Genomic DNA, 14,726 nt, shown 5'->3' with positions numbered 1-14,726 from the left:
TTGGATCAAATCCAGCAATTCTTCTTCTATCCATTCCTGCAAATGTAACCTCTTTTATAATCTTGTAAATAGCTAGACTCATTTTTGTGAGGAGAGAATGACTAGTTTTTCTTTTTAAACGATGATAAAAAGCATTTTGAAATTTTGTTGCAAACACGGAAAGTTTTTTGACTTCACTACAGTCTACTTGCTTGAAGAAATTCAACTTTTTAAGAGAAATAGTTATATTTAAAGTGGACAAATATCGTTTCCAAACTGGAAACTAAAGGCTCAGAGTTCGGCTGGTGGTGTCGTCTGTTAACCTGGTGCATTCTTATGTCCGTGGATTCCACAGGGTGATGCCTAAGATTGGAGGTATTTTCATCCCTATTAATAATTGTCCTGGACTAATTTCTGGTTGCTTTCAAAGTTTTACAGTTCTAGAGTACAGGAAAAAATATTTAAACATTTAACAAATTATCACGTTAACCATGGGATCTTAAGATAACTTCAGTACAAAGAAACATTTAAAGCTTAGCAGAGTTGTGAATCATATTGAATTAAAATGCTCTCTCTTACAGGGTCCTCCAGGCCCTCCTGGCCCTCCGGGTGAAAAGGTGAAGATTTATTTTTCATCTGTCTTTCTTGGGCATTAGTATAAGACTGTTGTGAAATTTGCCATAAATCATTCTTTAAATCTCTGTAAAAAGTTTTGGGAAATTATAATTTCCTTATATATCTCTATATTTAACATCTGTCCACCCACCTTTCCTTCTATCCACAATCTATCCATCTATCTATCCATCTGTCCATCAATATATCTAACTTATCCACCTATCCATCTATCTATCCATGTATCCATCAATATATCTAACCTATCCACCTATCCATCCACCCATCCATCTATCCATTTGTCCCTCTATCCATCTACGCATCAATATATCTAACCTATCCACCTATCCATCTGTCCATCCATCTATCCATCTGTCCATCTATCCATCCATCCATCCATCCATCCATCAATATATCCAACCTATCCATCTATCCATCTATCCATTCATCTGTCCATCTGTCCATTTATCTACCCATCCATCTATCCATCAGTATATCTAACCTATCCACCTATCCATCTGTCCACCTATCCCTCTATCCATCTACCCACCTAGGCATCTATCCATCTGTCTATGTATCCATCTATCTGTCTATCCATCTTTCCTTCCATATGTCCCTTAGTCATTATTGTGGAATCACTGATCTTTCCTTTTGTTTTCTAAAGCCAGAGTTTAAAAACCTTAAACTTCTTAAAAAAGGTTTTTATAGGATTCTTTTTCAATAATACTTTAAAGAACTTTTTTATGGACATTGAAAATTTTATGGTAGTTGTAGGACAAAGCTTTTGCCTTAAACCTACCATCTTATTGCATTTTATGTGATGTTTGTTAGATGATTTTGAACAAAGTAGACAACTCTAATAATGGAAGCCTAATTTTTAATCAACAGGGGCAAATGGGCTTAAGTTTTCAAGGACCAAAAGGCGAGAAGGTGAGTGCACACTGCTTTGGAGGGTTTTCGTGTTTGACATTGGGGTTCTAAGCATGATAGGGTTCTGGCCTCTAGACCTGCTCTTGGCCCCCTGTAGCTATCGTTACTCTTCTCTGCACGTTCTTGAGTTTGTTAGTGTTTTCCTTAAAATGCACAGCTAGAGTTCACTGAGACCACTCTGCTTGTGCTCTGCCCAGCAGAGGATACTACAAAGCCCTGAGTCCCAGATCTCTGCACTTAGAGTTCAACCAGAATGTTTGCAGGCAGCGGTAAAACCAGACCTGGACTTTATCACAAGAGGCCAGCTTTGGACTTGACTCTTAGTAGCGTAACTATATTAGACCCTACAAAGACAAAGGCCGTCATCCCAGGATTGGGAGGAAATGAGCCCAAGAGGCAGGGTGGCACAGACCCCAGCAGCTGACCTCATCTTAGCAAAAAGGGAGGCCCACGGTGTGTCCCTGATCCTCTGGTGATCTCTCCATCGGTTCCCCCAGATCAGACCTATGAAAGCGGCACCAGCCAAGCTGCCATGTCTACCACAGCCCAGGGTCTTCTCCATCGGTGCTCAAGCCGGTGTAGATGATGGCCACTAGGGGGTGCCAAGTCAGCCCAAGCCTGGGAGGATCCTGACGGAACAGTTGGCCTCCGCTTTCCACCTCACATTATGGCCCAGTCTTTTCACAAACCCCATAGGCCAGGGCCCTGCAGTTTATGCAGTTGAGTTTTTGGACCTCGGTCGTTGTGTTATCGCTGGGATTCACTGTTCTTCCAGTGGTACCCAGCACTTAGGATGCCTGAGGAAGAGAATTCTTGGTGGCCCTCTTCTTTTTGGTTTACCTAACAATGCCTCCTTTCTCCCCAGGCTCTCTTAGACAGCTCGTATCCCTTTCCTCCGTGCTGTCATAATGTGATAGGACAATGTGTATGCGATAGGAGAGCGTACATATACATGCTAGGTACACTGTGTGCAGAAATGCATGGTCTGTACATATATGCATGCCGAGATGCGTCCTATAGATGTTCGGGTCCCGCTGTTACTGTTGACGGAGTAGTTTCCCTGACCCCTGAGAGGCGCAAGTCTCCCCCTGGCTTTAGATACTTAGTGTGCCATCTTCCTGCTGAAAACTTAATTTTCTGCTGAGGCAAGGATAGATTAGAACAGAGTACAGTTACATTTTTAAAATGGATGTTCTATTTTAGACCTTTCCCCCCTCTGCATTTCTATATTTTTCTTCTCTGTATAATTATTTTTAGGCTTAATTAATTCCCAATCTTTGCATCCACAGGGTGATCAAGGGGTCAGTGGGCCTCCAGGAGTGCCAGGACAAGCTCAAGTCAAAGAAAAAGGAGACTTTGCCACTAAAGGAGAGAAGGTACAAGTGGACTTTGTCCACTGGATGCTGGCTTTCTAATTTTGGACAAATTCCAAGGGATAAAGAGACCAGGTCAAAATTCAATTTCTCCAGCTACCTTCACCCCTGACCTGGAAAACAGATTTCTAGACTATCCATCACATACCATATGATCATTTTGAGAGCAAAGGCAGCTGGAACTGGTTGGAGCAAGACTGATTTGAGGCTGTTTCACCCAAGTGAGGGCTCCGTAAATGTGCCCAAGTTGGGGCTGGGCTGGGTCAGCAGGAGGGAGAAAGAATGAGGGTAGAAAGAGGTTACAGTTGCCCTAGATCAAGTGTAATTAACTGCCCTTCTTAAATCCTTCATCCAGGCAGTGCTAGGAAGGGAATACTGGAGGCCAATGTGAATTTCTTTGTTAATATATCAAGAAAGGGTTTTGTTTTATTTTCTTTTACGTGTTCAATGTAGCACATAAAAAGTTGATACAGCCATTAGATAATACTGATCTCTTTCTTTTTAAAAAATTATTTTAGGGTCAAAAAGGTGAACCTGGATTTCAGGTAAGTACTAAATTCTTCTTTATCATTATTATTTTGAGTGAAAGATCATAACATATTGCATTTAAGTTGCAAGCTTCTTTCATCTTAAATGTGACATTTACTTAATTTAACATTTTACTTATGTATATGAATGAATCTAACTCTTTCTCTTTCTGTTCTTTCAAGGGAATGCCAGGGGTTGGAGAGAAAGGCGAACCTGGAAAACCGGGGCCCCGAGTAAGTGCTTTCAAAAGTCCTTTTAGGGGCTGGCCCGGTGGTGTAGTGGTTAAGTTCCTGGGCTCTGCCTTGGTGGCCCAGGGTTTGCCAGTTCAGATCCTGGGCGCGGACCTACGCATCGCTCATCAAGCCATCTGTGGTGGCGTCCCACAGAGAATAACTAGAAAAGCTTACGACTAGGATATGCAACTATGTACTGGGGCTTTGGGGAGAAAAAAAACAGGAAGATTGGCAACAGATGTTAGCTCAGGGCCAATCTTCCTCACCAAAAAAAAAAAAAAAGTCCTTTTATTCCTTATTGTAAAATCCTTTTCCTTTCATTCCTAGAATGACAGGTTCACAGAAACCTAGAGTGGATGAGTTCGTAGGGTCTTTCCCCTCCTGAAGGGCTTTTCTGAAGTCCTCGGAGCAGGAATGAGGAGAGCTGTCACTGTTAGAAAGAGCTCTCAGGAAAGCTTGGGCCCCCATTATTCAGGTGACCGCCAAAGACAGCCTTGGGAAGGGGAGCTCTTTGAAGAGCCCCCCATCTGCTGGCTCCTCACTGAAGCCACCGTCCACCTGCTCAGAGTGTTGGTGCCCTTTGATGCTGCCACCCAGCCCAGGTTGGAGCTGTGCCCAGAGCCCAGATGGCACAGCCCTGAGCCCGGATGCTCAGGGGCTTTCCACCCCCTGAATCCTGGCAGTAAGAGACCCGCCCGCTTGCAGTACCTGGGCCTTTTCCGGTGTCTGCCGTGAAATAACACCCGGAAACTTCCATGAAAGTCAGTCATCAGTGGATCACCTACCAAATTCTCATTTGCCAATAGGAGAGCTTCTCTGGTGTTGGCTGTGCTGCCACGTGTCAGGGGTGGCTTGGAAGGTCGGGAGCTAATCAGTCTCCAACTTTGAAAATTGAAAAGTCCTCTTCTAGTGTGAGAACTTTTTCATAGGCATTCAATGTATACTGTATTGCTTGTTATTATTCTTGTATCATCAACATTCACAGAGGTTTCATACCAGAGACGACATGTGAACTTGTATGTGAATCAGACCCTTGTTGTTACAACGTATTTATTATTACTATGGAATACTAATGTTTAAATCTTTATTGTACAGGGAAAACCTGGAAAAGATGGTGAAAAAGGAGAAAAAGGGAGTACAGTAAGTATTTCTTTCTAATTGTTTAAAGCAAACTGTTGTCTTCGCTGGCTCATGATGCTTGTTGCTCCTCTGTTCCATTTTAGGGGTTTCCCGGCGACTCAGGGTACCCAGGACTCCCGGGCCGAGAGGGTTTTAAGGTAAATGGTGACACTACATTGAGTTTTTACCTTCATTTTATAGTTCAACCTAGTAGTTTTTCTTAGAGTAAAAGACCATGGATCAAAGAATAAAAATTATTGATACTCCATGTGAGTAAAAATACAACGTAATTTAGTGGTTTTATTTGTGTTCATGAATTTTTAAGGAAAAAACATAAAATGTAATGCTCATTCAAGTTTTTTTGTGTTTTTTGTAGTAGATTATTTTTGCCTGATTACAAAACAACAGAAAATGCAGAAAGATACAGTGAAGAAAAGAAAGCTCATCTAACTTTTCTATTACCTGCTCAGAAGTGGTCAGAGTTAACAATTGACCTGTGTGCACACACATACCTGCTTTTAAAAGAAATGATATCACCCACTACTTCCTGCTTTGTCACTGAATGATATAACGTGGATATATTTCAATGTCCAGAAATGAAGTAATGCAGAAGGTTTTTAATATCTGTGCCTTTTACTGCATGCTATTTAGGTCATTTGCAAATTTTTATGGTTAAAATTATTTTTGTTCACTTCTCTGATCATTTCCCTGTCATAAATTCCTAAATGTGTAATATCTAGGTCAAGGTGTAAACTCTTTTTTGGAAGCTTTTGCCATATGCCCCCAGAGAAGCACGTCCGTCCGTCAGCCCAAGGCCCTTTGATTTGTCAACTGCTTCTTATCAAACTTTAAAAAATATTTGTCAAACTGATAGGCAGAAAGAACTCATTGTTGCTGTTTTTCTCTTTTAATCATGAGACGAGGTTATGTAAATCTCTCTTAAAAGAAGAAATGGTTTTGCAATAGTTGTCTCTAACAGTGAGTGAAGCCAGGGGAGGACCTCACGGCCTGTTTTCACAGCCAGGGACAAAAGGAGAAATTCTTTACTCAGACTTTTGCTGAGAAAGTCAAATCTTGTAGATTTTAAAAGGTAAATATGTTTAGAGTATATTAGCTAAGATATAAGTCCCAAAGATATTTCTAGACTCTCTTCTCATATTCAAGTAAGAAAAATCAAAACATCCAGTTCTGGTTTTAATTCCTAAATTCAATGCCTTGGCTTACAAGGAAAAAGCATACATTCATGGAATATATGCTTATCTTAAAAGTATTGATGCTCATATAAGAACATCAGATGTAAAATAATTCATTTCTTTGAGTTTTTCATCTAATATGGATTAAATTAAGCCCAGAGTTCTAGTCGAATTTATCCATTCAATGTTTTTAGGTAATGCTGGATTTTAAAGGGAAAGAAAAAACCATAAATATCCTTTTATTATGACTTCCAGTGCAGCTTTAGACAATCTTACACCTAAAAACCTCAAATAAAATGATGCCTTTATGAAAGTATGTTTGGAAATCTAAAGCTTTCATGTTGTTTTGTTTCATTTGTTTTCATGTTATTGAAAAACCAGTGTGTGCTAATTCACCTTACAAAGGGTTCTGTTAAAGTTCTCTGAGGAGCTTGCAGTCAACAAAACAAATATTGTGAGCTAGTTTGTAATGTGAATAATTAGCCTCCCATTTATGTTTTCTAGAAATCTTTATTTCCGTATGTCACACTTATGCAAAGCAAAGTGAAATGTAGTCGTTTTTGTTCTAATAGGTACAGAGCACTTGAAACTAATCACAGTGAGAGGCACTAGGAGAGCAAAATAATTTTAGTATTATGTGGGCACATCTCTATTTTTCCAGAAGAAAAAAGTTTAACCCTGCTTTCTGCAAGACAATCTTTCTAGTTAAAAAACGCCAGTAAAGCTATTGTTTTTCTTTTAGGGAGACAAAGGGGAAGCAGGCCCCCCCGGCCCGCCTGGAATTGTGAGTAAAAGCAACGTTTGCTGGGCTGTGCGGGTGTTTGAAATGAAGAAGAAAAGGAGATGGGCAAAACGGTTGCATACGCCACATGCCCCACAGCATTCCCAGAATTACACTTTATGTAGAGGGGGTGCATGTTATTTAAAACGATAATTTTATAGTTTGTATTGTGTGGAGTTTGGTACGTACTTCCATTTTGATAATTGCTGCATTCCTCGACCACTGGAAATGAAAAGGTTTGCACACAGATAAGAATATGAGCAACACGTTTTGAAACTGTTTTTTTTAAGTGGTCCTTTTAGGAGAATGTTAAGAGAAACAGATCATCCATAATTTGACTATCCTAGGGAAACAATTTTTATTTTTGCAAATAACATCTTACTCCTTGTCCATATGCATATTTTTACATACTTGCAGTCAGTGATGTAACTTTTTTTATTTTTAGAAATGAACATTCTTCATGTTTGCAAGTTGCTTCAAATTATCATTTTCAGCATCCTGCCAGAGTCTCACTCTAATTCTTTTAACCATTTTGCCCAGATTCTTTTTTGAAACAATGACAATGTTGCCGTTCTCCTGCGCAATGCCATCCTTGCACTGCTACAATGTGGTCATGAATATTTGCACACGATGTTTTGTGTATGTGTATGTGTCAGGGGTTGAATAACTTTTCCTTAGGCTCCATTTCCAGGAATAGGATTATAGGATTATTGAGTCAAAGTATTGAACCTCCTTAGTGCTTTTAAGACTTCCTGTAGACTGCTGATTCCATTTTCCGTCTTGTGATCCAGCAGCAGCATTTGAGTAACCTGTTGGTACCTTAGCCTCATCAGCAGATTTTAATAATATCCCCTAATCACTACAAAGGAATTCTATTTTAAGGGTAATATGCATTGTTTGACTCAGTCCTTTTCCTTGAATTTCAGTGTTTTAGAAATGGGGTGAACTAGTTCACTCCTTTTTAATGAGGCCAACAGTGCATTCTTCTTGCCCTGTATCCCTAGCACTGTAAGGAAGTCCCACTTTTGACCCTTTTAAAAAATAAAGCAAAGAATCTCTTCCAGTAAAAAAACTTGAGTGTTCCTGTTACATATTACCTGAGGAAATTTAAGGAGTTCTTCTCCTAATACTCTATAAAGTAGAATATGCATCTTATATCCCTCCCTCCTTCCTCCCCTCCTCCTCCAGCACGACTACTTCTTTCAGCTTTCTTGAGATAATAAAAAATGTGTTAGTTTCTTGGTCTATACTGCTGTAATATACGGCAGCAGCCACTCCCGTGCCGCGCCATGATGTTTTCCTCTGTAACTCAGGTTATTGGCACAGGACCGTTGGGAGAAAAAGGAGAGCGGGGCTTCCCAGGGACTCCAGGGTTGAGAGGAGAGCCAGGTCCCAAGGGTAAGTTTCTTTCCTTTTCCTCCCTTCCCTCCTGGCTTCCTTCCTCCCTCTGTCCTTCTCTCATCCTTTCTGTCTCTTTCTTCTGTTTTCGATCTGCACTCAGTCACATTTTGAAAGCATGTGCACACTGGGCAGGACCATGTGGTGACCAGTCCTATTGAGTTTTTCTTTTGTCGTTGCGCTGGGTCCAGGAGCCCATCTCCCGCAGCTCTGTGGCCTCAGGGCCACTGTGCCTCCACAAGTTCAGTTTTCCCTGTTCGCCGTGACTGTGGGTCCGCATGGGCACAGAAATACAAAGTGCAAGTCATGAGTGAACCAGCCTCAGTTTGTCCAACTTGCTTTCTCTTTTAGGTTTCCCAGGATTACAAGGCCAGCCAGGCCCTCCAGGTGAGCACCCTTAACTGATTTTTTTTTGCAATTTTGTAGATTTGTACAACTTCTCTGTGGTTTATATTCCGAACGTGTTTATCATGTACATTAGATGTTTGCATAAAATGGCTAGCACTTTTGTCACACGTTTTTCTAGTTTTGAAAGCAAGATGTGTTTATTTTAGGTTACAGGTTAGCATGTAGTTATAAACAGGTTTTCGTGAGTGGGACCCCGTATGTCTCTCATCCAGTCACGTCTACACTCTGCTCTGATCTAGCACCCCCCAGCCCCACCCTGCAGCCGCTCCCACTGTGCCCGCGGACACAGCCTGGGTCTTTCTGCAGATCTCCAGTTTCTGGCAGGTTCCCCCACGTCAGCATCCTTGCTCACCCTTTCCCCCAGCTCTGGAATGCCTTTGTCCTCCTTTGAGACTAGACTCAAGGCTGAAACCTCTTCGAACTGACCTAATCACCTCTAATCTTGCTTCTCCCTGGAATCCTGCCTCACTGAGCGTGTGCTTAGATGGGAATAGTTTTGCATTTTCTGTTGGATTACGTATTGCAGAGGCTAGGAGCTGTACTTGTGCAGGTGTGTGTGAGGGTGTTTGTGTTCTCCCAGTTCCTAGAGCAGATACGATGAGCGCTCTGATAGAAACTCTCATGCGCCCTGGAATTGACACCACAGCTGAGTGCTTACAAGCCTTACGTTTTTGGTTTTATTTTGGGTTTTTATCCTTTTTTATTTGTTATTTGACTTTTTGCCCTTTCTGACAGTTCTTAAGTTTCAGTTCTCCCAGAGCCCCTTCTTCTGTGCTGGGACAGACCCCTGCCCCCCATGCCCCGGGCGCATCTGCACCGTCCGAGAGTCACTCGCTCTGCAGTGGCTGCGAGCAGGGCCTTCACTGCCCTCGCTTGGCCTCCTTCTACTAAAACTTTTGGATCTACCCTTCACATCATCTCTTTTTTCCCTTTTCAATCAATTTATTCTCTTCGATTTTAAAAAATATTGCTGGATTTCAGCTGTTCTGGTGAACACATCGCTTTGTGTCTCCCCTTAGTGGATGCCATACTTACGTTCTAAATCCATTATCTGCCCCCACTAGTCTCTTAACTTAGAATTTTAAAAAATTCCCTTGAAATTGCTGTGGCCCTGCTCTTCGGTCCCCTGTGCTCTGCTGACCACCGCCCGTCGCCCCCCGGGTTGTGGGGTTCCCCCTCCTCAGGCCCACATCCTCTGGCTGGCCTCCTGTCCCATTGTTCTCTCTATTAGGGGTGCTCCCTCTCCTCTTGTCCCCTATCTGGGGGTGCTGGGTGGTGGACCGACGCCCCCAGGGCCTTCCTTCAGTTCTTCTGCCTTTGATGTGTTGTGCTGTGGGTCCAGCACCTTACAGCTTTCTCATCAGTGACTGGAGTTAAATGTTGGGGTCTCTTCATCTTCCTCAGAACTCCTTTCACTTCACTTCCTGGCTGCTTCCTCTAGATTCCAGCCCGATCCCTGTCCCCTTTGCCTCGTGTCCCCTTCTGCTTGGTCAAATGGCATTCTTCATGCCTTTATTCTCTAAGTAGAAATGGAGTATACCCTCGATACCCTTTTCACTCCTGCATTGGGAATACTATTTACACCGAAAGAAACTCACAGATTCTAATGTCTGCGTAACGAGGCCCTTTTCCTTGAAGTTAGTTTGTAGGGAGCATTTGACTGCCAGCACTCCCAGGGCAAGAAGCCTGCCAATTTAACTTGTTTTGACTTGTCTAGAGCACTTCCCCTTTCAGCAATGGCCATTAGTCATTTCACCTCGAACAGGGTTAAGAAGATGAGTTTGTGTTGTGGATGTTGAACTCTGTGTTGTGCCTACTTACTTGAGATTTTGGTGTGCTTTCAGGCTTCCCAGTACCAGGGCAGCCTGGTGCTCCTGGCTTCCCTGGAGAAAGAGGAGAAAAAGGGGACCAAGGATTTCCAGGCCGGTCTTTGCCAGGACCAAGTGGAAGGGATGGGCTTCAGGGTCCTCCTGGGCCCCCCGGACCCCCTGGACGGCCAGGCCACACGAGTAAGTTCCCCCTGGGACCATTTGGCGTGGTGTCTTGTGTAGGACAGGAGGCCGGGCAGAGCTCCCTGGGTGCTGGGAGGGAGCTCCAGGGTTCGAGTGGGATGCTAAAGGTTGGGGTGTCCGGTGATTTAGGAATTATTTACATCCCGCTTAGGTATCTCTGCAAAATTTCCCTAGTCATGTTACAGAAAGGAATGGTAAAAATAAAATAATGAAACTGGTTTAAAAGAGTAAAGAAGGACATTATCCAACTCTGATCTCCTGGCACCTAAAGCTAAAAAGCAAACCAGTTGAGTTGTATAGCTCTTAGAGAAAGCAGAATGCATTGCAGTTCATCTAGAGACACAAACTAATAGTAAGACACACTCTAGGAGGAGGGGACGGCACAGGCACCGACCGCGGTCCACATGGTGATGTGATGAATGACTTCAGGTTTGAATGGGTCGCTGCATGGGTTTTTCTTAGGTCAGCCCTCCGTCAAAGCTGAGCACAGAACATAAGCTCTTGATTCAGTTAAGGGGGTCCTTTGGTCCCAAAGTAATACCAACGCAGAATGTAAGAAAATTTCAGAGGATTTAAGTTAATAGTTGTAATGGGAGTAAGCTCAGATTCCCAAAGCAGGTCCAGCATGTGCTCTGTGGAGCATCTAAAACACCAGTCATCTGTGGGGGTGATGCAAGAAGGCTCCATCCGCCTTAAGCACCAGGTGATCTATTTGCTGGAATTCAAACGTGTGTCTATGGGAGTTCTCATGGATGACGCTCTGTGTGGAGGCCACATATGGAATGGATGGAACAGTTGATTCCAGATTTGAAGCTTCAGCTGGGAAAGGATCAGTGTGATTTCCTTTGACGCGTTGCAAGTGGGTGGGGGAGCGGGATGGATTATCTGTGACTTTACGGGACTTCCTCCCCTCTCTCATGGTTCTGTGGAACGTGGAGAATGAAGATGAAACCCTGAAGTCCTGGAGGCACTCAATCCAAAGTCGCTCTTTCTCTAAGTGTCTGGGAGAATGTTCTGAGCCTCAAAAAGGGCCATTGAGTCACCCATTCATTCAACAAGGATGCGTGTGCTCATAAGCCACCAGGCACTGCTCTAGGATCAGTGACAAACGACAGAGCAATCTTGTGCTCCTGGGGTGTGCTCTACTGCAGGAGGACAGATATAACCCAAATGAATCAGTAAATGGTAAGGTACACAGGAGGTGACAAGAGAGGATAAGAAATAAGCAAGGAGGAGCAACAGGGAGGTCTTGGGGTGGGGTGGGTGGGCCATGGGTTGTAATTGTAAATAGAGTGATGGGCAGACAGAAGGGGAGAAAGCTGTGGGGAAATCTGGAGAACGTTTTTCTTTTGATACTTCTAATTTTGCCAGTACGGGAATATGAATGAACTTCTTATAAAGACTTGAACTTCCCACTGCTGTTAATGGAGTGGGATGTGCTAACTGAACACCTTGTAGTGTCTGCTGTCCCAGCTTTCTAGGCTGCCCTTTTGAGTCTGTGTAAATTAACTGGGTCACAATTGCAGAGTATCAAGTGATAATTTACAAATGAGATTTTTATTCAGATTTACAGCGTATGTTCAAGAGGCTACATCTTAAAACTGACGGCCACCTTGGGGCCTCTCAGTAGCTCATTAACTACACACTGTGGAGATTTCCACATCCTGATTCTGCTCCTGTGTTCCTGTGCCATATGGTGGCAGCCAGCCCCAGGCCACTTGTGACTGCAGGTGCCCTCACTCAGCCACAGCATAGATGTCGAGTCTGAACTTGCATTTAGAACTCCTCAGAAGTAATCACTATATTCTTGCTTTAGACTTAAAATTATTGTAAAGTGATGTGGATGAGGATATAAAGTTGCTTTCTTACCAGGGATGCGAAGGGATTCTGTTTGCGCTATGGCCCAGAGGTGTGTTCTGGAGAAGAAAAGTAATCAGTTTATTCCTGTCAATATTCCTGAGTCTGCGTCTCCAGAGTCAGGGAGTCCGTATCCTCTTGGCTGGCAGGGCTGGGGAAGGCCAGTTCTTTACAGTCAAGGAATTGGGGACTGCTCACGGAATCAGAAAAGTGGACTCCACCTCATTCAAGACCCACCGGGTCAGCGAGGAGCCAGGTGGGAGTGGAGCCAGCAGGTGTGGTGGGCCTGTGACTGGGTTCCCCCCACCTCAGCCTCCTTACCGACCTGTGAGAAGCTCCTGGGGAAAAAGAAGCAACACACAAACCAGAAACAAAGCAGGGAGCCAGCCCTGATGGCCTAGTGGTTAACGTTCAGCGTGCTCCACTTTGGCAGCCCGGGCTCGATTCCCACTCGTGGAACCACACCACCCGTCTGTCAGTAGCCATGCTGTGGTGGTGGCTCACACAGAACTGGAGTGACTTGCAACTAGGATATCCAACCGTGCACTGGGGCTCTGGGGAGAAAAACAGAGAGAGAGAGGAAGACTGGCAACAGATGTCAGCTCAGCGCGAATCTTTCTCTGCAAAAGAAAAAACAAAACACAGCAGGAACACTTTCTCGCTCCAACTTCAATTCCTACACGCTTGAAACCAACTTTCCTCTGAGCTGTAAACAAAGTCATAAAAGAGGGAGGTTTGGGCCCTTTTTTAGGCCTTCTGGTTCACCTTTTTGAAACCTCGTGAAAAGGAGAGACAGCTGGTGAGGGAGCCGGAGAGGTGGACCCTGGCCAGTGCATCCTCGCCAGGGGGCCCACAGCAGAACGTGGGGCTCAGCCTCTCTCTGTCCCAGTGAGAAGATGGTGGAGGGAGTTGGGGGCACGAGCTGTAGCTCACGCATGTTTGACTATAGTTGTCATGGAATGCCCGGCAGAACCCATATGCTAATTGTTCACTCTGTCATTTTTTCCCAAAGATAGTGGAAAAGGAAATATAAACTCCATCACCATTGTGTATCCGAACTATAAAAACAATACTTTGTTTTTAATAGAACCCACAACAGATGGTGTTTGCTTTACTGCAATTCATTTTCATGCTTCTTCACATAAATGGTGCTCAGAAATGAATAGGAACAGACAATTAGAGGCATTTCCCCCTGGAACAGTCTGTGTCTCTAAAATGATGATTACTTTGCTGTAAATTTGCTTAGGGAAAGAAAAGGAATAAAGTTGTTCACGTCTCACCTTTGACTTCACAGATGTGTAGCCGTGGACAAACCACTTTTTCTGAGCCTCAATTTCTTAATCTGTAAAATAAGGATGGTGGTGTGTACCTTGTAAGATAAAAATGAAATAGGTACAGGATGGGGCTAATGAACTGAAATGTGCTTTCGGATTATAAAACAGAAATTTTAGCAGTGAGGGCTTGTGACAGCTCTGTGTGCTAGTCAGGGTTTCCAAATTAATATACTAGTACTGTTGAAGCAAACTAAAGCTAGATTTCTGATACTTACCAAATAGCCTCAAAGTAGTTTGGTTTTGTAATAGAGGTTGAATTAAGAGAGGGGGAAAATACCCAGCTTCAGTTTGGTGGGAGTGATCCTGTAACTTTTAAAAATCCATTTCAGATGGAATTGTGGAGTGCCAGCCTGGACCACCCGGGGATCAGGGTCCTCCTGGAATTCCGGGGCAGCCGGGATTGACCGGGGAAGTCGGAGAAAAAGGTAAGAGATTTTAATTTTTTTAAAAATGATGATTGTGCTTAGGTTACGGTATATCTCTACACTCCTCTGGCTTTGGGTGGGCGTGGGCGTGTTCTTCCTTTGCCTGCAGCTCCCCTCAAAGTCCCTTCCTAGGACGTGTCTTCCTGCAGCTCTGCTGAGATTGTCCTGTTGGAGGGCATTTGAGGGAGAGCTGTCCCCTGGGAGGCAGAGGGGAGCCTGGCCCTAGAGTCAGAGTTGCAGCTCTTTACCCTCTCCATAGCCCGCAGATTAAACTCGGAGAGTGATATCTTATCTCAACCTTTCATTTCAAAGTTTGAGAGTCCTGTTCTCTAAGAACGCACGTCTTTCCTTTAAGCCCCATCACAAATGCGTACAGAGAACACTTGCCGCTGCTCCAAGCCGCGTTCCCATAACCGGAGTGCAGATCTGCTGCTGGGTCAGCTGAGCCCACCCTTGGCGCTCAGTTCCCCCTTTCGTCTTTTCACGTTTGCTGTAACACAAACACAGGACACCTTGTAATCCCTTTACAAGCTTGGAACCAGAG

The 14,726-nt window shown here is 43.8% G+C and overlaps 1 protein-coding gene across 1 annotated transcript in view; it reads left to right on the top strand.

Moving 5' to 3' along the window:
* The window catches only part of COL4A1 (collagen type IV alpha 1 chain), a 147,418-nt gene that overhangs the window by 93,225 nt on the left and 39,467 nt on the right, over nt 1–14,726 (top strand). The window contains exons 11-22 of the mRNA XM_044779703.2: nt 561–596; nt 1,480–1,521; nt 2,811–2,897; nt 3,413–3,439; nt 3,605–3,655; nt 4,751–4,795; nt 4,879–4,932; nt 6,710–6,751; nt 8,062–8,146; nt 8,498–8,533; nt 10,399–10,563; nt 14,087–14,182. Of these exons, the coding sequence (XP_044635638.1) occupies nt 561–596; nt 1,480–1,521; nt 2,811–2,897; nt 3,413–3,439; nt 3,605–3,655; nt 4,751–4,795; nt 4,879–4,932; nt 6,710–6,751; nt 8,062–8,146; nt 8,498–8,533; nt 10,399–10,563; nt 14,087–14,182 (766 nt within the window). The remainder of the gene's footprint in view (nt 1–560; nt 597–1,479; nt 1,522–2,810; nt 2,898–3,412; nt 3,440–3,604; nt 3,656–4,750; nt 4,796–4,878; nt 4,933–6,709; nt 6,752–8,061; nt 8,147–8,497; nt 8,534–10,398; nt 10,564–14,086; nt 14,183–14,726) is intronic.

The sequence above is a fragment of the Equus asinus genome, chromosome 11 (genome assembly GCF_041296235.1).
Source record: "Equus asinus isolate D_3611 breed Donkey chromosome 11, EquAss-T2T_v2, whole genome shotgun sequence".
NCBI lineage: Eukaryota > Metazoa > Chordata > Mammalia > Perissodactyla > Equidae > Equus > Equus asinus.
This window is presented reverse-complemented; position numbering and strand designations above follow the sequence as displayed.